General features: G+C 55.8%; 3 protein-coding genes across 5 annotated transcripts; 2 read left to right on the top strand and 1 right to left on the bottom strand.

The window, feature by feature from the left end:
* Nucleotides 1-991: 991 nt before the first annotated feature.
* ARPC1B (actin related protein 2/3 complex subunit 1B) lies at nucleotides 992-7,887 on the top strand. Its single transcript, XM_041462390.1, has 10 exons — nucleotides 992-1,200; nucleotides 3,549-3,622; nucleotides 4,324-4,428; nucleotides 5,001-5,223; nucleotides 5,533-5,640; nucleotides 5,924-6,130; nucleotides 6,649-6,724; nucleotides 6,807-7,003; nucleotides 7,401-7,491; nucleotides 7,607-7,887. Exons 2-10 carry the CDS (start codon nucleotides 3,559-3,561, stop codon nucleotides 7,643-7,645), a joined length of 1,110 nt encoding a protein of 369 aa, XP_041318324.1. The 5' UTR covers nucleotides 992-1,200; nucleotides 3,549-3,558; the 3' UTR covers nucleotides 7,646-7,887.
* A 1,269-nt stretch (nucleotides 7,888-9,156) lies between these two features.
* On the bottom strand, nucleotides 9,157-17,315 carry PDAP1 (PDGFA associated protein 1). Of its 2 annotated transcripts, none has more exons than XM_041462033.1 (6): nucleotides 17,212-17,315; nucleotides 14,119-14,210; nucleotides 12,158-12,265; nucleotides 11,670-11,791; nucleotides 10,634-10,785; nucleotides 9,157-10,008 (listed from the first exon to the last, which is right to left on the bottom strand). In XM_041462033.1, exons 1-6 carry the CDS (start codon nucleotides 17,219-17,221, stop codon nucleotides 9,950-9,952), a joined length of 543 nt encoding a protein of 180 aa, XP_041317967.1. In that variant the 5' UTR covers nucleotides 17,222-17,315; the 3' UTR covers nucleotides 9,157-9,949. The 2 variants fall into 2 exon arrangements, with proteins under 2 accessions (XP_041317967.1, XP_041317968.1); XM_041462034.1 differs by having other exon boundaries at nucleotides 14,125-14,210.
* A 56-nt stretch (nucleotides 17,316-17,371) lies between these two features.
* On the top strand, nucleotides 17,372-19,538 carry BUD31 (BUD31 homolog). 2 transcript variants are annotated; one of them, XM_041462035.1, is made up of 5 exons: nucleotides 17,372-17,549; nucleotides 17,895-18,047; nucleotides 18,485-18,607; nucleotides 18,801-18,967; nucleotides 19,271-19,538. In XM_041462035.1, the coding sequence occupies exons 2-5, from the start codon at nucleotides 17,954-17,956 to the stop codon at nucleotides 19,319-19,321; spliced, it is 435 nt and encodes a 144-aa protein (XP_041317969.1). In that variant the 5' UTR covers nucleotides 17,372-17,549; nucleotides 17,895-17,953; the 3' UTR covers nucleotides 19,322-19,538. The 2 variants fall into 2 exon arrangements, with proteins under 2 accessions (XP_041317969.1, XP_041317970.1); XM_041462036.1 differs by lacking the exon at nucleotides 17,372-17,549 and adding an exon at nucleotides 17,567-17,798.
* Nucleotides 19,539-19,819: the final 281 nt, after the last annotated feature.

Genomic DNA, 19,819 nt, shown 5'->3' with positions numbered 1-19,819 from the left:
GCTCCGAGCCTCAGGAGCTCACAGAGGCATTTGCACACAACTTTCTTCACGGGGTGTATTCCTCCTCCCTGTGTTGCTGCCTTGCTGTGCTCCAAGGGGATTAGCTGGCTCATGGCTTTACAAAGCTGAAAATTGTCATTTCTGCCGAAAATGCAGAAGTGTTTTAAAAAAACCCCAATGACTAAATTTACCACTTCCTCTGGAACCCGAGTTGCTTCGCACCCTGCTCGTTTCTCAACTGTTACTGTGGAAGATCAGCTCTGAGTGGCAGCCACTGTTCTCCATCACAGAGCTGGATCCTCCTCTGGTTTCCTGTCTTCCACCTTCTCCCCTGGCAGTCAGGCTGAGCTTTACAATTTCCTTTCCCTTCTAAACATAAAATAATGAGTGTTTAATTTCTTGCAGTCAGGGGATCTGAGGGGTAGCAGAGGGGGAAGGGGTGAGTGAGTGCATCCCTATGCCCAGGAAGGGAGGACATGAGTGCATCCAGGCAGGAGTGGGATAAAAATTAGTTGCTCTGAAGCAGAAGGTGATAAAACCAGAGGGCTGGATGTCTGCTGCGTGGGGATGCAGCCAGCCTGGCACTGGGTCCCGCTGGGCTCCGTGGGATGCAGGAACCAGCAGCAGCTGCTGCCGAGGGTGCCGGATCGCGGCCCCGCGGGGTCCCGCGGCTCTCCCCGGCCGTGGGAGGCGATGCCGCCGGGCGCCTCGCCCCGGGCGGGCTCCAGGCACGGCTGTTCCCGGCTGGGGGCCAGCACAGGCATCGGGGCGTCCCCATCCCTCCGAAACGCATCGGGGGCCGAGGGTGAGAAATACCCGCTGCCAGAGCGAGCCGGAGGGGATCCTTCCCTTCTGTTCTCCTGGCTCGATCCTTCCCTGGAGCACCCAGGGCGAGCTGCCCACGTCCCAGCGAGCGGCCGGGAGCATCCTGGGGCCGGGGCCCCGTCCATGTGCGGCGGTGGCGGAGCGGGCCGGCCCCAGGCACAGGGGCAGGGCGGCCGCAGAGTGCTCTGCGCTCCCCCAACGCCCACGTAAGGAAGTGGTTGCATTTCTCGGAGAGGAAAAGGGAAGTCGGGCTGCCTCGGCGGGGCAGGCACAGCTCCCGCCGCTCGCTCCGGGCTCCGTTCGTGTCGACTGCCCAGAGTCCATGAACGAGCCCCGCCGTCCAGGAACCGAGCCCAGCCCGCCCTGCCCAGCAAGGTAAGGACGGGCTCTGCCACCCGCAGGACCCGGGGCTGTCCCGTGGGGCTGTGGCTGTCACCGCTCCTCGCTCACACCCTGCCCCGGGCTCGGGGGTCCCCCCGGGCTGGGGTCAGGGGGGTGCAGGCAGCCCCTTGCCCCCTGCGAGTATCGCTGTCGCAGCCTTTCGGATGTTTTGGGGTTTTTTCTCAGCTTTGTCAGCAAATTTGACGCTTTTTTTTCTCTTGCCGGCGGTCTGACAGCTCTGGGGGGGTGGAAAGAGTCCTCCCGTGGGGGTCCCCTCGGGGTTGGTGCCGACAGAGACGGACCTGCCGCAATCTGCCTCCCCTCCTCGGGAATCGGCTGCTTCGCGCTTTCCCGCTGCGAGGAAGAGGAGGGTCAGAGCCACACCCTCCTTGCCCTGGGACGGGGGTGTCCCCTCAGGGCTCATGGGGTACCCCACCAGCACTGGGCTCTGGGGACGGGTGTCCCCAACCTGGCTGGCGGGAGCAGGGGGTGACACCTCCAGCTGCCCAGGGCGCAGAGGGGCTCCGGGGGTCTCTGTTGGGGTCTTGGTGGTGCAGGGGTCCACCACAGTGTCCGTGGAGAGTGTCAGGGGGTCCCAGCTCCCAGCAGGATCCTTATTGGGTACAAACCCTCCTCCCGCCACCCCGCCAGGCTCGTAAAAACCCAAATTCCAGCTCCTCCGGTGTGTGGCTTCCTCCCGGGACTGGGAGGAGCCCCCGGCGCCCGGCTCTGCCAAGGTTTGGTTATCGCCTCCGAGGATGTTTCCGAACTGCTTGGACTGGCCGGGGAGATAACGGAGCTGTTCCAGCTCCCAATCCCGCCCTGTCTGGCCTTCGGAAAATTCCCATTTTCCTCCCTCAAGAGCCCCCGGGTTGGGGGGAAGGGAGGTATGTATCCACAGCTCCTCTGATGCTCTTCCAGCTGGGGAAGGGGCGGCCGAGCCCCCGTGGGTCACTGCAGGGCGGGGCAGGACTCAGCCAGCGGGGAAATGGCTCCAAAGGGGCCGTGGGGAAATAAAAACACCAAACTCCCCGCTGGAGGGAGGGCCCTCGCAGCCCGCACTCCTTCCCGTGTCTGGCACGGCGGCTGAGCTCGTCCCCTCGGGTGGCACTCAGCAAGGGAGCAGCAGGGACCCAGCGAGGAGAGTTTGTGCCTCTGAGCTCCCAAACCACCTGGAAAAAGAAAAAGTATTGCTGTTTTCTTAGTGTCAAAGTCAGAACGAGCTCTGTGTGTCCTGCCTCTCATCCCTCCTCCTGGGAGCCCTTTGGGCCAGGTGCCCATTTCAGCCAAATCCCTTTTTCACTCATTTTTCCCTCTCCTGATCTCTTGCAATGTGCCTGTTGCTGATGGGTTTGTCCATCCCTCTTGGTGCTGCTCTATCCTCAGGGCTCGAGGGAGAGGCCCGTGGTGGCAGCAGCTTTGTACCCTCCGTGGGACACCCTGTGCTGCATCCCAGGGCTGTGCATAGGGCAGCTGCCTCCTCATCCATGCCCATGTCCTCGGCCAGGGGCTGTCCTGCATCAGCCCTGGAATTTCTCCACATGCAGAAGGCAGCTGATGGAGCTCCTCAGATTTTCTTTTCCCCAGCCCAGGGATGGAGCTTTGCTAAGAGGGATTTTTTTCCCTTCCCCTGTAATGTTTTTGGCTGCCAAAGAAAACGGGACGTGTTCATGGAGTTCCCAAAATAGCTGAGAGCAGGCTGTGAGTAATTCCTGTCCTCAGCCACACCCTGGCGAGGTGTTTCCCTCCATCCCTGCGCTCCCTGGGTGGATGGCCAAGGAGCTGTGATGCTGCTCAGAGCCCTTCCCTCTCCTGTGGCTCCTGGAGGGACCTTTGGGGCAACCTGCTCCATCCCATGGCAGCTGGGGAGCAGCAGGAATGGCTGGAGTTCAGCCAGGAGCAGGGATCAGTCCTGAGGGCTGAGCCCTGATGGGATGGAAGTGCCTCCATGGGGCTTTGGCTCTCCCTAAATGAGAGGTGTGGAGGGAGGAGTGGATCTGGGAAGGTGTGGAGTGGCTCTGGCCCTTTTGGGGTGGAGAGAGGAGGTGCTGCCCATGGTGGGACCCCAGGGGTGCACATGGGCTGCTGGCACCAGGGTCCCTGCGTGCCCAGCCAGCTCCAGCCAGGAGGAGCAGGATGACAGCAAGGTTTAGAAGTTCCTGGAAATGGACAGTTTCTGAGCTTGGAAATCCTCAGGAAAACCCTCTCCCCGGCAGAGGAGAGACATGGGCTGCAACACAGGGCTGATCCCAGTGGGAAGGATCATTCTGTGGGGCTGGGATCTCATCCCTGTGGCTGCAGCAGCCTGTCCTGACAGCCTGGGGGTCTCTCCCTGTGCCCAGCCCGTGAGCCATGGCCTACCACAGCTTCCTGCTGGAGCCCATCAGCTGCCACGCCTGGAACAAGGACCGCACCCGTGAGTACGCCTGGGGCACCCCGACATTCCCGGGACATCCCGGCACTGTCCTGGCTCAAACCCCCGGGGGGGGCGATGCTCCGGGGCTGGGTTTGGGTTTGGGGAAGCAGATCCTGCCACGGGCAGGTCTGGGGGCTGGGACAGCTCATCCCGGTGTGTCCCGGTGCCGGGACAGAGCCTGGCACGGGGGTGCCAGCGCAGCTCCGGCCCCGAGGCACCGGCAGGGGAGGGAGGGACGGGGCAGAGCCGGGTGATTCACGGGCGATGGCATTTCCCGAGCGCGGCCCGGGGGATGAGGGAGAACAAAAAGGGCTTTCTCTGCTGCGCCGGAGCGCCGGGCGGGCGGGGCGGGATGGGGCTGGATTTGGGAGCTGTGCACCCAAATTGGGGCTGGATTTGGGAGCTGTGCACCCCCAGCCGTCCTGTTCCATCCCATCCTCTCCCATCCTGTCCTGTCTCATCCCCCCAGCCCCATGGGGCTGCACTGTAGGGAAGGGATGACCCTGGGCTGTGGGTTCTCCCTTCCAGAGGGACAATTTGCAGCATCAGGGCAGGAGCAGGGCTGGGGGCTTGGTAGGACCCCCTCAGACAGCTGGGGCTCAGTGGGGACCTGGAGCCCAGGAAGGGGGGGTGGGTGCTGGTTGGCCCTGCAGAGCCTGTGACCCAGGGAAGGGCTTTGTCCTGGCCACTGTCACCCCCAGAGATCGCCCTGTGCCCCAACAACCACGAGGTTCACATCTACCGCAAGGACGGGGCCAAGTGGAGCAAAGTCCACGAGCTGAAGGAGCACAATGGGCAGGTGACAGGTCAGTCCTGGCTGGCAGAGGGACAGGGACATGGCTGGTGGCTGGGCCTGTCCCAGAGCTGCTCCCAGCCCTGCTCGTGGCACTGGCACCCAGTGTATGGGGGTTCTGCAGGGGTGGGGCAGAGAGGAGCAGGTTGTGTCAAGCTGAAGGCAGCCAGGAGTGGGATGGGAGAGATGGAGAGGGATGAGGTGGAGGGAAGGAGGGACGGGAAGGGATATGGATGGATGGGTGAGATGAAGTGGGGTGATGCGGGATGGATGGGAAGGGAAGGGATGGGGTAGAGTGGAATGAGGGATGGATGGATGATGGATGTATAGGGTTGGGATGGAATGGAATGGTGTGGGAGGCATGGGAAGGGATGGGGATGGATGGATGAGAGAGATGGGGTGGGATGGGTTGACATGGAATGCTTTGAGGTGGGAGGGATGGTGTGGGGCAAAGAGGAGCTGCAGAGCAGAGATCACCCAGAACAACCACACCTTCAGACATCCCCCAGCCGTGAGTGCCACCATTCCCATTCCTGAGGCTCCCTGGGCCACCGTGGGCCACCATCATCCCCCTCTGCCTTCCAGGCATCGACTGGGCCCCCGAGAGCAACCGGCTGGTGACGTGCGGGACCGACCGCAACGCCTACGTGTGGACCCTCAAGGGCAACGTGTGGAAGCCCACCCTGGTCATCCTGCGCATCAACCGCGCTGCTCGCTGCGTCAAGTGGTCCCCCAAGGAGAACAAATTCGCCGTGGGCAGCGGCTCCCGCCTCATCTCCATCTGCTACTTCGAGCAGGAGAACGACTGGTGAGGCTCTGAGTGGGTCTGTCCTGAGGGGAAAGACCGGGGGGATGGATGGATGGATGGATGGATGGATGGGAGATGGATTGGGAAATGAGAGACTGGAGGAGCTGGAGATAGAGACAGGTGGGGAAATGGAAGGATGGACTCCCCGTGCCCAAGCTGCTACTGCAGGACAGTGGCCCAGGGCAGCTCCTGGGACACTTGGAGCCCTGAGCAGCATCAGCCAGTTCCCCAAAATCCCCAAAAAACCACCTCCAGGGGGCTCTGGAGGTGGTGATGCTGCCCCTCTGCTGCCACCCCCTCTCCACACAGGTGGGTTTGCAAGCACATCAAGAAGCCCATCCGCTCGACGGTGCTCAGCCTGGACTGGCACCCCAACAACGTCCTCCTGGCCGCTGGCTCCTGTGACTTCAAGTGCAGGTGAGGAGCAGGGGCTGGGTGACTGGGGGCCTCATGCAGGGGATCCCCAAGGATGAGCTGGGGGCAGGCTTCACCTCAGGTGCTGTTTGGAGCAGGGAATGGAGCACAGGGGAGATGCAGAGCAGCCTGGGGACCATCCCAGGGGTACAGCACCCATGGGAGATAGGGGGACACTGCACAGGCTCTGCCAGGGAAACTGAGTCACACAATTGAGGCAGGGGGCGGGGATGAGGGTGACACAGGCCCTGCATCCAGGGACACATGCAAGGCTCTCCCCCCCCAGGATCTTCTCAGCCTACATCAAGGAGGTGGAGGAGCGGCCCAGCCCCACGCCCTGGGGCTCCAAGATGCCCTTTGGGGAGCTGATGTTCGAGTCGAGCAGCAGCTGTGGGTGGGTGCACAGCATCTGCTTCTCAGCCAGTGGCTCCAGGGTGGCCTGGGTGAGCCATGACAGCACCCTGTGCCTCGCCGACGCTGGCAAGAAGATGGCGTAAGCAGGGCTGGGGACAGGAGGGGGGACTGGGGGAGGCTGTGCTGGGGATGGCAGCAGGGCTTGACCCCCAAACGAACACGGGGATGGAGGTAGCTGGGTTGGGTTGGGCCAAGAGCAATCCCAGAGCATCCCTGCACATGGGTGGGGGAGATGGAAGGGTTCAGCCTCAGGAGCTGGGTTAGCCCTAGAACATCCCTGGGCATTTATGAGTATCCCCTGAGCATCTACTTGGGTGGGGGAGGTAGAGGGGTTCAGCCTCAGGAGCTGGGAACAGCTCTGGAGCAGCCCTGGGTATCCCTGAGCATCCCTGGAGTATCTGTGACCATCCCTGGGTTTCCCCTGAGCGTCCCTGTACCTGGGTGTGGGACACGGAGGGCTCAGCCCCAGGACCTGGGACACCCCTGGGACATCCCCAGATCACCACAGGTGGAGGAGGTGGTGTCTCCCCTTGTGTGATGAGCTGTGCCAGTCTCAGCACTGAGGCTGAAGCTCAGCTGGTGTTTCACACCTCGCAGCGTTGCCTCCCTGTGCACCGAGACGCTGCCCCTGCTGGCTGTCACCTTCATCACCGAGAACAGCCTGGTGGCCGCGGTGAGTCCGGGCAGGGACACGGGCTGGGAGCTGCGGCTGGAGCCGGCCGGGGGGCGCTGAGCAGGGCAGGTTTGTCCCCCAGGGCCACGACTGCTGCCCGATGCTGTTCACCTACGAGGAGAGCCAGGGCACCCTGACCTTCGGGGGGAAGCTGGATGTCCCCAAGCAGAGCTCCCAGCGCGGCCTCACCGCCCGCGAGCGCTTCCAGAACCTGGACAAGAAAGCGAGCTCGGACACGGCCAACGCCACCCTGGACACCCTGCACAAGAACAGCATCAGGTGGGGCTGGGCAGGCTTGGGGGCACCTCGAGGTTGATGATCCCTGAGCATCCCCTGGCTGTGCTGCTGTCCAGCCCTGGAGCATCCTTGGATATCCCCAGAATGTCCCTGGGCATCCCCGCAAGTGGGAGGGAGAGGCTCCAGCACCAGGAGCTGTGACAGCCCTGGATATCCCCGAGTTTCCCAGGGGAAAATCCTTGCATGTGGGAAGGGGAGATAAGAGAGGTCTAGTCTAGTCCAGTCCCAAAGCTGGGACGGTCCTGGAGCATCCTTGGAGCATCCCTGTCTATCCCCCGTGCCTTCCTGCACTGGTGGGGGAGATGAAGGGCTCCAGCCCCATTCCCACCCTAAGGGCTCAGCCCTGGGACTGATTGCTGCTCCCTCTTTGCACCCACAGCCAGATCTCGGTGCTGACTGGTGGGAAGGACAAGTGCTCCCAGTTCTGTACCACGGGGATGGATGGGGGCATGAGCATCTGGGATGTCAAGGTAAGGAATCCCCGTGGACCCCCCAGGCTGGGAGTACCAGCCCTGAACCATCCCAGTTCCCCTCTTCCAGCTCCCCAGCCACCTCCAGTTTCTGTACCTTCCTGTTTCACTCCAGAGCCTGGAGTCGGCGCTGAAGGATCTCAAGATCAAATGAAGGATCCACCCGGGAAGGGCATCCTGGCTTCCAGCTGCCCCTGCTCTGCCCCTGCCTGCTGCCCTCTGCCACCCCCACCCCGTGCCACAATGCCACCAGTGCCTGTCCCCGCTGCCAGCCAGCCCTGGTGGCTGTTTCTAGACAATAAAAAACATTTTTCTTACTATTTTTGTTACCATCCTTCCCGATGCTGGTCATACATTGCTTGGAGAAATAGCAAATAAAGGATTTTCCTGAATAAATCAAAATGGAGTTTTTTTGCACTTTTTTAGAACAAGTTCAGTGGAAACACAGGTGTGATCAGGGCAGAGCACAGTGCTGTGCCACGGGTGCTCACATCCTTTCTGCCACCAGTGCTGAATGGGAATTGGGATTGTGGGGATAAAGGGAATGTCACTTTTCTGTTCCCTGCTCCAGCACCATTTCAAACCAGGATTGGGGTTAGGGAAAATGGAGGGCAGAGGATGGAAGCGGCCAGGAAGCACAGGTTTCCCATTCCCTGAGTTCCCTGGTCAGGTGGGCAATTCCCAAACCTGGAGCCAGCTCAGAGACCTTGGGCTGCCCAGCTAATCCTGCACCTTCCCATGGCTTGGGAAGGGAGCACTGGCTGCCAGAGGGACAGTGACATTTGAGTTCTGCTCCAGCCCTCAGTGAGTGGGAGTTGTTACTTGGAGAAGATTTTCCCACCCATTTCCATGTGTTCACAACCCTCAACCCTCTCCCCTGTGGCTCCTGCCCTGCTCCATCCCAGCATCAGCCCAAAAACTCCCCATCCTGCCCCATCCACCTCCCTGTGCTCCAAGGATCACCCAAACATCCCATGCCAGGCCGTCCCACATCAGCTCCTCCCTCCTGGAGCTGACAGCACAGGCACCTCTCCTGCCAGCACTTCTCATCCCCCACATCTCCCTGAGAGCATTTCCTATCCCAAATCTTGGCTTGAGCTGAGCTGTGGTCTGAGCCAGCAGCTCATGGTGACTTTCCCTGGGGCACAGCCCTGTGTCACACCCTTGTGCCCAAGTCCCTGCATCCAGGCACGACCAGGGTGACATGGAACAAATCCCATTTGTCACCCTTCATCTCCACAGCTGCAACCCCTCTCCCAGTGACGTCCAGTGCTCCAAGCCCTGGGGCTGCCTGTCCAGCCTTTGGGAAGTCTGGGGAGCACTGGTGTCCCTGAACAGACCCCAGACCCCCGGGGGCACAGCAGGCTGCAGCTTCTCCCCTCCAGAGACATCAAGAGGAGGTGACAGTGCAGTGACTGCCCCTCTGACAGGGGACCAGGCCAGACAGTGGCCTGAGGGTAATTGCTTCCTGCACCGTGGTAAACAGATTGTGCAAGACATCCATCAGAACAGCAGGAAAAGCTTTTTCCCTCGGGCTGTGTGTGCTGACAGAGCTCCTGAACCCAGAGCCAAACTCCACACCACAACCAGCAGCCCCCAAGTGCAGCTGTGCCTCCTCCAGGACCCCCCAGCTGTGCCCTTCACACACTCACGAGGCCACAGCAGTTCTGATAACTTACAGTTTAATCAGCCAAATATACAAGTTCTCTTGGTGGTTTTTAAACTTGATCAAGTTTTTTTTTTTTTTTGCTTTTTGTTTTTTTTTTTTTTCCATCTGGATCTGACACAATAAATGTTGTTTGTTTTTCTCCTTTAAACAAAGGATGATGTGGTTAAAAACTGGCACTATCCCTAATAAGGAGAAGAAAAAGAAAATGAAGAGGAGGGAAAAGGGGAGACTGGCTGCAAGAAAGGAGGGATGAATCCAGGAAGGAACGGCACTCCAGATGTCCATGAAGTCAGGCTCCCAGCTTATACTGCAACGCCCTGCAGCAAAATTGGATGGGCTCTTTGCCAACTGGATTCCTCAGATACATTATCCTTTGGGATTTCATACCAAGTCAGTTCCCCACCCCATGCCCCACCCCAAAACGACCCCACAATCTATTTTCTTGCAATCTAGTATTTGAAGCACCTCCCCTCCCACACAGCTCCCTCCCACCCTGCCCCCCTCCCACCGTCTACGAGTTCTTGATCCTAAAAACAGCAAAAACATTCATGTTTCCAAACTGTTACAGGGAATTGCCGTCCAGCACAGCTCTGCACTGCAGAGAGCAGCTGCCCCTAACCCCAAATGGAAATCTGTGCCAGGATGAGGACAAACACATCGTCAGTGTCTCTTGGAGGTGGAGGTGAGGTCAATGCTGCAGGATGCCCTGCGTGGCAGCGATGGAAGGCAGAGCTCCTGGCAGGACCAGGCACAGTTCCCTGGTGCTTCCTCCTCTTGCATGGCCTGTGCTTACTTGTTAAGGGATAGTGACTGCAGTCTTTTACCTGCCATGGCCGCTTCGTCTTTTGCTGGGGAGAAGAACAACAGAGTTTCATCATTTCATGGTGCACATCAGGGACTGGGGGAGTTGTGGCAGCCCCAGGGATCAGAATCCTGCCAGTTGGGTAATGGAAAAAATCCCACCCTTCCCACCAACTTCTCAGAGGTAAGAGGTACAGCTCCTCTTGATGTTCCCTTCTATCCCTGCCTCTCTCCAGGTGTCCACAAATCACCCTGATGCCCAAATTTCTCTGTGGAAGCCACCAAGGAGCTGTGTTCAGAATGCTGGTTCATGCCTCCCAGGGAGGACTCCTCCAGGAGTGCTGGAACTCCCTGGGCAGTTCAGATCCCCACATGCAAAACAGACAAATCACCCAGCACAAGGAGCCTGCTAAACCCCCAAACTGGAGCCAGCATTGCCTGAGAGGCAGGGGACAAGATGGATATCAAGGGCAATTCCCTTCTCTCTCTCCCTGCTCTGGTGCCCAAGTTCTTATTCATAAGGCAAGAACTTTATGAGAGGGAAACAGCTGAGCCTGGCTTTGCTGAGGGGAGTTGATGACACCCAGCAGCACCACCCAGGCCAGAGGAGGGATGTGTGCCATGCAACCATGGCATGGAGAGGTAGAAGAAAATGATTAATTATTCTCTAACCTTTTCTTTCTTCTTCTTTCTTCCTGGCAGCTTCTTCCCTTTGCTTCCGAATGATGGCTAATCGGGCAAGGTCTGCCTTGGCTTGCTCTGTTTTCCCAGCTAGGTGCATTTTCATGTATCTTTCTTTTGCCTTTTGCTTCTCTATTTCCTCTCTGCCCAAAAGAAACACACCAGTCACCAGAGTATCCAGGCAAGCCCACAGGAACAGGCAGAGCAGGGGTTTCCAACCAGGAAAAACCCTAAAACTGGGGAGTCCTTCACCAGTTTTCAAGCACAGGTTCTGTCTATTTGCAGGGCTTGAACAGGGGTGAGGTGAGAGATTATTTCTACCTCCCTTCAGCTAAGTAAGGACATGGACACACAAGGAGGTCAAATGAACTAGCCCCACATCACAAGAACTGTGACATGTTTTTCCCTGCCTTACCCTCAAAGGTGTCCTGCTGAAGCAATCTATCCCAAATAAAAAAGATTAAACCTTCCCTTCCAAACCTCACCATTGCTAAATGAAACTAGAAGATTAAACTTTGGTTTCCAGGTAATTAATCTGCCCAGATAAAAATTTCATCACAGTATCTGGAATCTGGGAAAATGCTACCTGTCACTAGAGCACCTTCTGCAGCTAGACTAAAGTGGATCCAAAGTGACCTCTGATTAATGGATTTCTATTCTGATTTTTGGCATAAAACTTCAGGAAATGAATGGCCTAAATCTCTTTCACAACAGTATGATTTCAGGGTTTCTGTTAGGTCTGATTTTTGGCATAAAACCTTAGGAAAGGAATGGCCTAAATCCCTTTCTCTCAGAGCACCAGGGCAGGCTGCCTGGCTCCAGGATGGCCACAGCTGCTCCCAGAGAACAGACAGCTCCTCTGAAGTTTCTAAGGAATCACGTTTTGAAGCACAGTGAGCCCAGTTTGCTGCTGCTCAGTGCCTGCTTTAGGCAGCAACACACTTTTAAGGGCCCCCCTGAAACACTGACACAGAGCAGGGGAAACAACTCCCTGCATCAAATTCCAGGGTGAGCAGGGAACACTCACCTCTCTCGTCGTGAGAGCTCCTTGGGTCCATCCAGGTCCAGCTGAGTGACTTTTTTGGTTGTCTGAATGACACGGTTGGGGTTCTCTATGTCTATCAACCCCTCCACTCCTTTGCGCTTTTGCTGCAGGTCAAGAACAAGAGGGAGCTTGAGCAGCTCTCACACCCAGCTCTGGTGGTACCAGAGATCCCCAAACACACTGCAAAGCATCCCAAAAGCACAAGGCAACATTTTACTACAAGCCAGTAAAACCACTCATGAATCAAGGCACCTTCAGCCTTTTTAAAAATCTTGTTGCCTTTGTATTTCATTTGTAAATGTTCACAAGTTCTCATTCTGAGGGCAAAATGCTGTCAAGTGAGCATTTTTTGGCTTCTAAAAGTAGTTCTATAAAAAATGCACTCTAAGTGTTTCTGCTCAGAATCCAGAGTGTGCATCTCCCCCCCAGCCCAAGTGTTAGGTGCATCAAGTGCCCTGAGAATGCAGTACCTGATAATCCTCGTCATCTTCATCACTCTCATCTGAATCTAAAGATTTCTTCTCCTTTTTAGGGTCCCCTGTTGCTCCTTCGCCTCCTTCTTCTTGCTCCTCCTCTTCCTACAAAATCAGAGGAAATGTATGTCACTAAAAACTCCAAACCCAGCTCCTAAATGAGATTTTGGAGGGATGAGACAGCTCTGAGCACTGGTGCTCCTGATGTGGCTTTGTGCCACCAAGGGGGTGTGGCTGTCACAGAATGAGGGCTCCTCCTCAGCAACAGCATCACCTTCAAACAACTCTGCTGCTCCCTCTAACAGGAAAATGACTGTGAAAGACACCACTGGCACTTTACTTTCCCCAAATGAAAGCTCTCCAGAAGAATTTTGGCCTGGGTTTCCAGTGCACACTACCTCAGAGACTGGAAACTACATGGATGCAGCTTAGAGCTTATCCTGTGGATAAATAAAAATACCTAGAGGAGAAAATTGACAACCATCAACCTGAACATTATCATCCAAGGAATTACAGCCTTTTTAGCACAGCTTCCACCAGTCAGAACCTGGGAATTATTTCTGAATCATAAAAGAACCAGCATGGGTGTGAACAGCTTGTTTTACACTACCAACACCTCTCATCAAGCAACCAGCAAAGTGGATGAGCAAGGAACAGTAAGAGGAGTAATTTTGTTAATTGTAGGGTTTTTTTAAGCTTTCCTTAATATATCAGTGTTAGATGTAACCATCACTATGTGATATGGATTACCACAAAAAATAAATCCTTCTCAAAGAGCAGTTCTCTGGTTTGCTGTGAAACAAGACACATATTTCAAGTGGGTCCTGCTTCTCTGTTCCACTTCCAGTCAGTATTTTCATTAACAACATGGAAGCAGAGAACACTTACACAGTTTGTGAATGACATCACACTGGTAGGAGTTGGAATTATTTTGGAAAACAGGATGAGACTCATATGTGGTTTCAGAATTTGGAAATATGGCATGAAACCAAGAAGGTGGAATCAAAAACTAACAAGAGGATTTGCAGTTTGGAAGAAGAAATCCTACACAAAGCTGGAATATGTGGCTAAGCAGCAAACCAAACAATCATCTCGAGTTCCAGCTGGGCAAAACATTAAAAAGGACTCAACACTATGGCTCAGAACTGCTTGAGAGTCATCTCAGAGGTATTCACCAGGATTTCCTACATGGGGTGTAATTATCCTCCTGTGGTCAGTGCTGTGAGGCCTCAGCTGGAACTGTGCATTTGGGCTGAGGCAGCACTTTCAGAAAGTCACAGAAAAATATCAGTGTCACCAGAGCTGTGATAAGCTGGGAATAAAGAGAGCAAGAGCCCCAAGATGCAGCCAAGGCTTTCATGACAGCAGTCAGGTCATGGGGGAAGTGGGGGGAGCTGTTACAGTCCAATGCTGGGGCACAGAAACACACCCAAAAGTGACCCCACACCAGAAAACTCTTATCTCTCCCTACAAAGTAGAGTCAAACACGAAAATCTTGTGTCCAGGAAGAAGTCAAAGGAGTTTGGTCCATAAATCTACAATAGGAAGAGGGCAAATACAATCATTTCAATATACAGTAACATGTCAAATACAGTAATTTCAATATACAGTAACATGTCAAGATGTGGTCCTTGCTCTCTAAAGCCAAGCTGCAGAACATGGATAAAAAATGAGCTGACACTGGAGACTGAAATGATGAAATATGGAGAGAAGAGATCTCCAGAGCTGCTGTGTAATCAGCTCCCTGTCCTTTAACCTTCCAATGCTGCCCTGGGTGCTCCCAGGCCTCAGGAACCAGACTGGCTGACACCCTGGAGTCTCCCCAGCTGGAGGTATTTGGGATCCACACTGTGATCACTGCTGGAATGATCTGCAGCACTTGGCTAAGCTGCCATTGCTCCTGAGCAGTGATAAGGCAGGAATTAGGACAGAAAACAGACAAAGGAGCAAACACATACCCTTGCCTTTTGCTTTTCTGCTTGGAGCTGGGCATCAATCTCCTCAGGACTTGTGTACTGCCTTGCTCGGCCTTTGTGGCCTCCTTTTCTACCTGCACAAAATAATAAAAATAACAAATGGTTTAGTGGTAACTTCCAGAAAGGTCTGCTCCTCCTGCAGCACTCTCTGGATTTTAGGTGTGGATAGGACAAACCAAAATAGCTCCTCTGACAGACCCTAAACAAAACCCCCCAGTGAACTTGGTGAAATGCTCCAAGATTTTAAGGTGAGACACAGAGAACTGGGATTATTGATATCACCCTTCCCTGCCTGTGCTTGTGGCCTCTCCAATTCCCTTCCCAGGCTGGCAAGGGATGCTCAGTCCCACAGCAGATCCCCGTTTCCTGCACAGGAGGAATCACAGTGTGTTCCTGTGGTTACAACCAACATTCCAACAAGCTTGGCTTCTTAACCACTCCCACTGTGCCAGGAAAAAATAGGAAGCTAATTGGACAAAAGCTTTGGGAATTACAATGGGAGCTGAAGAAGTACTAAAAGGAGCCTCCAGTTTTACTGCTTTATTAGGAAAAATAAAAACAAGCTCTAGGAAAAAGAAGGGGAGTCACTGTGGCTGGCACTGCCCCAAGTTCCAAATTCTGTTGATTAATGAACTGCTGAAGCCATTAATGCTCCCCTCAAGCCACTGCTCTGGTTATGTTCTTCCAGCCCAAAGAAATGGAAAGGAAGATGGATAGAGCCAATCCAGCCCTGAGTGAGGGAGAGTGGCAAAAAGCAAACAACAAAAAGCAAGGCAGCTCTCTGCCACTGCAGCAGTGCTGAAGAGCCATGGAAGGAGCAGGAAACACTGGATCTGTCTCATCCTCCCCACTTCACCTGACAAGGACAATGGGAACCTTACAGTGATGGGGAGGGATGAGGGATCATCTCTCCCTCCCTGGCACTGTGTGGGATCCATGGGAGATCTGCTCTCTCTGGAGTCTTAGAGATCCAACTTTTTCTGACCAATTCCCCTGGCTCAGCACAGACAAACTCTCACAATGCCTTAGTTCTGTCCCAAAACCTCACTGTGAAGCTTTACAGAAACTTCTGAGATATTTTTCCAAAAGACAGGGAAGTGCAGAGACCAAATTCTTGTCCCTGGATTCAGCTGGGGAAGCTCAAGGGCTCTCAAACCCCAAGCACAACCAGAAGCTTTGGTGCAGGCAGACAGGTGTTTTCTGTTTGTCTGCTCCCAGCCATCCCACGTGGGAACACTGACACCCTGGAAGGAGATCTGCCATGGGAATGAATGCTCCTGGGGAGACATCACCTCACTGCCCAGCACATGACATCACTCAAATGGAACAGCAGTGACATCTGTGACACACCAAGCCCCAAATACCCAAACTGTGCTCCCAGCCTGGCCAGGGCTCCTCACCCAGCTGGGCCAGAACTCCACACTGGGCTCAGCACCAAGGAACACAAACTGCTCACTACTGCAAATAAACACTGGTGATAAGGGGGAGAAGCAACTAAAATGAAAGGATTTTACATTAAAAGCCTAAAAAGAAGCAAATGGAAGAATGAAGCCCATGAGAGCTCAGCACAGTGCAGGGATGGGGCTCTGCTCCCACAGGGAGATCAAACCTCACGTCAGACACAGGGAGCTGGCCCAACACCTGCCACTGACCAGCTCTGTGCCTCAGTTTCCCCATCTGAAAACAGGGATAATGCTTCTTTTCCACCTCTGTGCAGCACTTTTAAAACAGAATCACCTGCAGATTTCACCTGCAGCAAAGCCCAGTGGTGCCCAGGCAGGCCCATGTTCAAACACATTTGTCTTCAGCTTTGAACAGCCTAATTAAGGAATTGAGATGAAAGAGAATGGGATGATACTGATGGAATCTCTTATTTTTAAAATCAAAGTATTGGGGGGGAGGGGGGAAATAGGAAATTAATTGGAAATATTTCTGTAAAAAATTTATTAGTAGCTTGTTTATACCCCTCCCTTTTATAGTAAACAATGAGTGCCAAAATCCACTCTTCTGCCACCAATCCAACAACTCCCAGTGACTTGGGGGAAAACTATCAAAGCCCCTCTACTTCCAAAAAGCAAAAGGCTCGAATCAAACACTGAAACCTGTACAACGAACTACAGAGCAGGAAATCCTGACTTACAGGCATTTAAACATGAAAAATGGGGTTATAACCCACCACGGTTCTTTGCCTTCACAAAAACCACGTGAAAGCTCCAGCCCTATCTGCGCAAACGGACCCAAAACGAAGCGGTTCAATAAAATCTAAGCGAGGAATCAGTCTGGCGCTAAAGGCTGGGAAAAGCCGATGAAATAGAGCAAACTGCGGGCAGGAGGAAGGCGCGGGCCGGCAGGAGCCAGCCCTGCAGCCCGAGCGCGTGGAGAAGGTTCTGGGTGGATCCCGCCGAGCCCTGACAGCCCGGCCGTGCCTCAGCCCCGCTCCTGAATCACAGCCGCAGCGAGTCCCTGCCCGCCCCGCAACACCCAAACCGCGGCCGCACCGAAGGGGCCGCGCTCGGAGCCCCGGAACCCCCCCGGTACCGCCCCGGGACGGCCCCGGTACCCTCTCCCCGCTGCTCCGGGAGCCCGTCCCAGGGAAGCGGCCGCGGTTCCCGCTCCGGCGGGAGCACATGGAGCCCAGCCCGGGGCGGCGGGAGGCGCGGGCACCCCCAGGGGCTGCTGCTGCTGCTCTGGGGGGCTCAGAACGGGCCCGGCTCCGTGAAGGGCGGGGGGAACGCGGCGCCTCTCGGGGGCGGGGAGCGGGCGAGGCAGCCCCGGAGCCGCCGGGAACGGGGGGAAAGGAAACCCGAGACGCCCCCCCCGAGCACAAACACAGCCGCGGGGACGGCGCCCGCCGCCGGTGAGGGGGAAAGGGACCCGCACAGGCTCCCCCGAGGCCGGGACAGCGGGAGAACGGAGCCGCCGCGGCATCTCCACAGCCGGGGGCGAACACGAGCCCTGCCGGGGCCGGGGCGGCCCACACACCCCCTCAGCCCCCTCCTCTCCGTGCCCCGTGTCCCCCCCGCCACCGCTCCCCGCGGGGGGACGCCCGGCGCGGCCCGGCCCGGTCCCCACCACCTTTCGGCATCGCGGCGATGGCGGCGCGGCCCCCCCGGCCCGAGCGGCGCCCGGAACCGGAACCGGGACCGCCCCCACCGCAGGGCCCCGCCGCTGGGCTGCCCGCAGCGTGCTGCCCGCAGCGCCGCCGCTCCGCTGCCCGCGCCGCCCTGCCGGTGCTCCCGCAGGGGCGGCGGGACCGGGCCGGTTCCCCCCGGGGGTTCTCGCCTCTCTCGGGGCGGCGGCGCGGGCGGCGGGCAGCGTTGTGCTCAGGCAGCGCGCGGGGCAGCCCAGGGGGCGCGGCCACGGGCTGCGAGAGGACCCCGGGTGACGGCGGCGGCGGCGCGACCGGAGCGGCGGTGAGCGGGACCGGGAGGGAGACAGGGATCAGGAACAGGGACCGGGATCAGGATCAGCACGGAAATCGGAACCAGGACCTGCGGCCTCCCCTCAGCCCCGGGTTCCGCTGTGGGGCTGTCGGGGCGGGCCCGGCGGCCTCTGCATCACCGGGAGTTATTAGCTCGGAGAAGGAGTGGCTGCCGCACTTTGCTGAAGAGAAAAACTGACTTATCAGCAGTTACAGAGCTTTCACCTCTTTCACGAGCTCCGTAAAGCTCATTTTTATCCTTAGTGGAAAACGGGAAGGGGCAGAGAAACCTTAGGAGAAATATATCTGACAGCTGTTTTCCTTCCGTTTTTCCCAGTGATTCTGAGGGAGTGCTGGCAGTTCCCCTTGCCCTTTGGCCCTCTCGTTGCCGAGGCAATGCCCAAAGTGAAGAGGAGCAGGAAGCCTCCCCCGGATGGCTGGGAGCTGATCGAGCCCACGCTGGATGAGCTGGACCAGAAGATGAGAGAAGGTGAGTGGGTGTTCTCAGGGATGGGACACCAAAAGAAGCTCACAAGAGCTGCTTCATGAATACAGGGGAACCTTTTTTGTGTCTGTGCCTCCAGTGGTGCTGCAGGTTGATCCTGGGCCATGCTGGTCCCTAATTTTGGGGGTTTGGAGCACAGAGATTTGGTTACAGCTGGTTTAGGGATGAAGCTCATGGGTGTGTGGTAGTTCCTGTGCGGGAGAAGTCACCCCCGATCCCAGTGTGGGTCATATCATCCCATTACCACTGGTTTTATATCCTGAAGGAGCTGTTCCAGGTCAGGTCTCTCTCATTTGAGTCTCCTCCCATTAATCTCAGCCTCATCCCTGCCATGTATTAAAGTTATGAACGTTCTTGGAACAGTTCACTGCAAAGTGAGTGAGGGAAGCACTTGGTCACCTGGTGTTTGTGTTCCCTCCCAGCTGAGACAGAGCCACACGAAGGGAAGAGGAAAGTGGAGTCCCTCTGGCCCATCTTCAGGATCCACCACCAGAAAACACGTTACATCTTTGATCTCTTCTACAAGAGGAAAGCAATCAGCAGAGGTGAGGAGGGCAGGGGCAAACTGGGGTGAGTGAGGTGTTCACCTGTGGGTGCCCCTGAGCTGGGAGTCGGTGGGATCAGGTTTCTGGGGAAGGAGGATGGAGGGAAGGCTTGGCAGCTGCCCAGCTTTACCTGCTGGTTACTACAGCTGGGAACTGCTGATTGAGACTTGTGACAGTGTCTGCTCCTCCCCAGAGCTCTATGAGTACTGCATCAAGGAGGGCTACGCTGACAAAAACCTGATTGCCAAGTGGAAGAAGCAGGGCTATGAGAACTTGTGCTGCCTGCGCTGCATCCAGACTCGGGACACCAACTTTGGCACCAACTGCATCTGCAGGGTCCCCAAAAGCAAGCTGGAAGTGGTGAGTCTCCAGCTTGTTCCTCTGCCCTGCAGTAGTTGTTCTGACTTCTCCCAGCTCAGGGACAGCAGAGGGAGCAGTGCTGCTCTTCCTGGCCATTTCCTCTGCCTTTGCTGGTAGAACTCGTGTCCACTTGGTGCTGAAGTTACTGCCAGCTTTGGCATTCATTTAAGGTTGTTAAAAGTATGGGAAATAACACCAGACTGTGGAAACCTTCCCACTCAGAGCCATTCCCTGCCTGGAGGTCTGAGCCTGCTGCTCTGGCTGTGGCTTGGCTGTAACACCCTCCTCATGTTTGTTTTTCAGGGCAGAATCATTGAGTGCACTCACTGTGGATGCAGAGGCTGCTCTGGGTGAAGCCTTTTGCCATCAAACTTGTGTTTTGAACTCTGGGGACATCCTCCTCCTCCTCCTCAATGGACTATGAGTGCAATTACAGCCATTTTCTGTGATGGGATATTTCTGTATTAAATTAAAGCATCAGCATGATCACCTGGATCGTGCATAAACGGGGGGTGCTTTGGAGTAGGGTTTTGTGTAGCCATTTATTTTAAAATAAAGCTTGCCTTCCTGAGAGAGTGGTGTGATCTTCTGGTGAAACACTGTGCCCCTCTTCTGTTGGATGTGTTCTGGGTGCTTGAAGGGTGCTCTGCACATTGTGAGCTGCTCTGGGTTTTTTCTCAACTAAGTCCATTTAAAAGGCTGTGTGGAAAGGAAATACAGTTCCCAAATGTACAGTCTGAGTTCTTCCCTTGCAGATGGAAGCTGTATTTCACTGGAATTCTCTGCTGAGGTCTGTAACCTGGAATTAATGCACAGATCCCTTCAGGAATGCCAGCAGTCTAGAGACTCAGA

Source organism: Pyrgilauda ruficollis, unplaced genomic scaffold, assembly GCF_017590135.1.
Source record: "Pyrgilauda ruficollis isolate IOZ18807 unplaced genomic scaffold, ASM1759013v1 scaffold16, whole genome shotgun sequence".
Taxonomy (NCBI): Eukaryota; Metazoa; Chordata; class Aves; order Passeriformes; family Passeridae; genus Pyrgilauda; species Pyrgilauda ruficollis.
The sequence above is the reverse complement of the archived record's forward strand: the minus strand, read 5'-3'. Positions and strand labels throughout refer to the sequence as shown.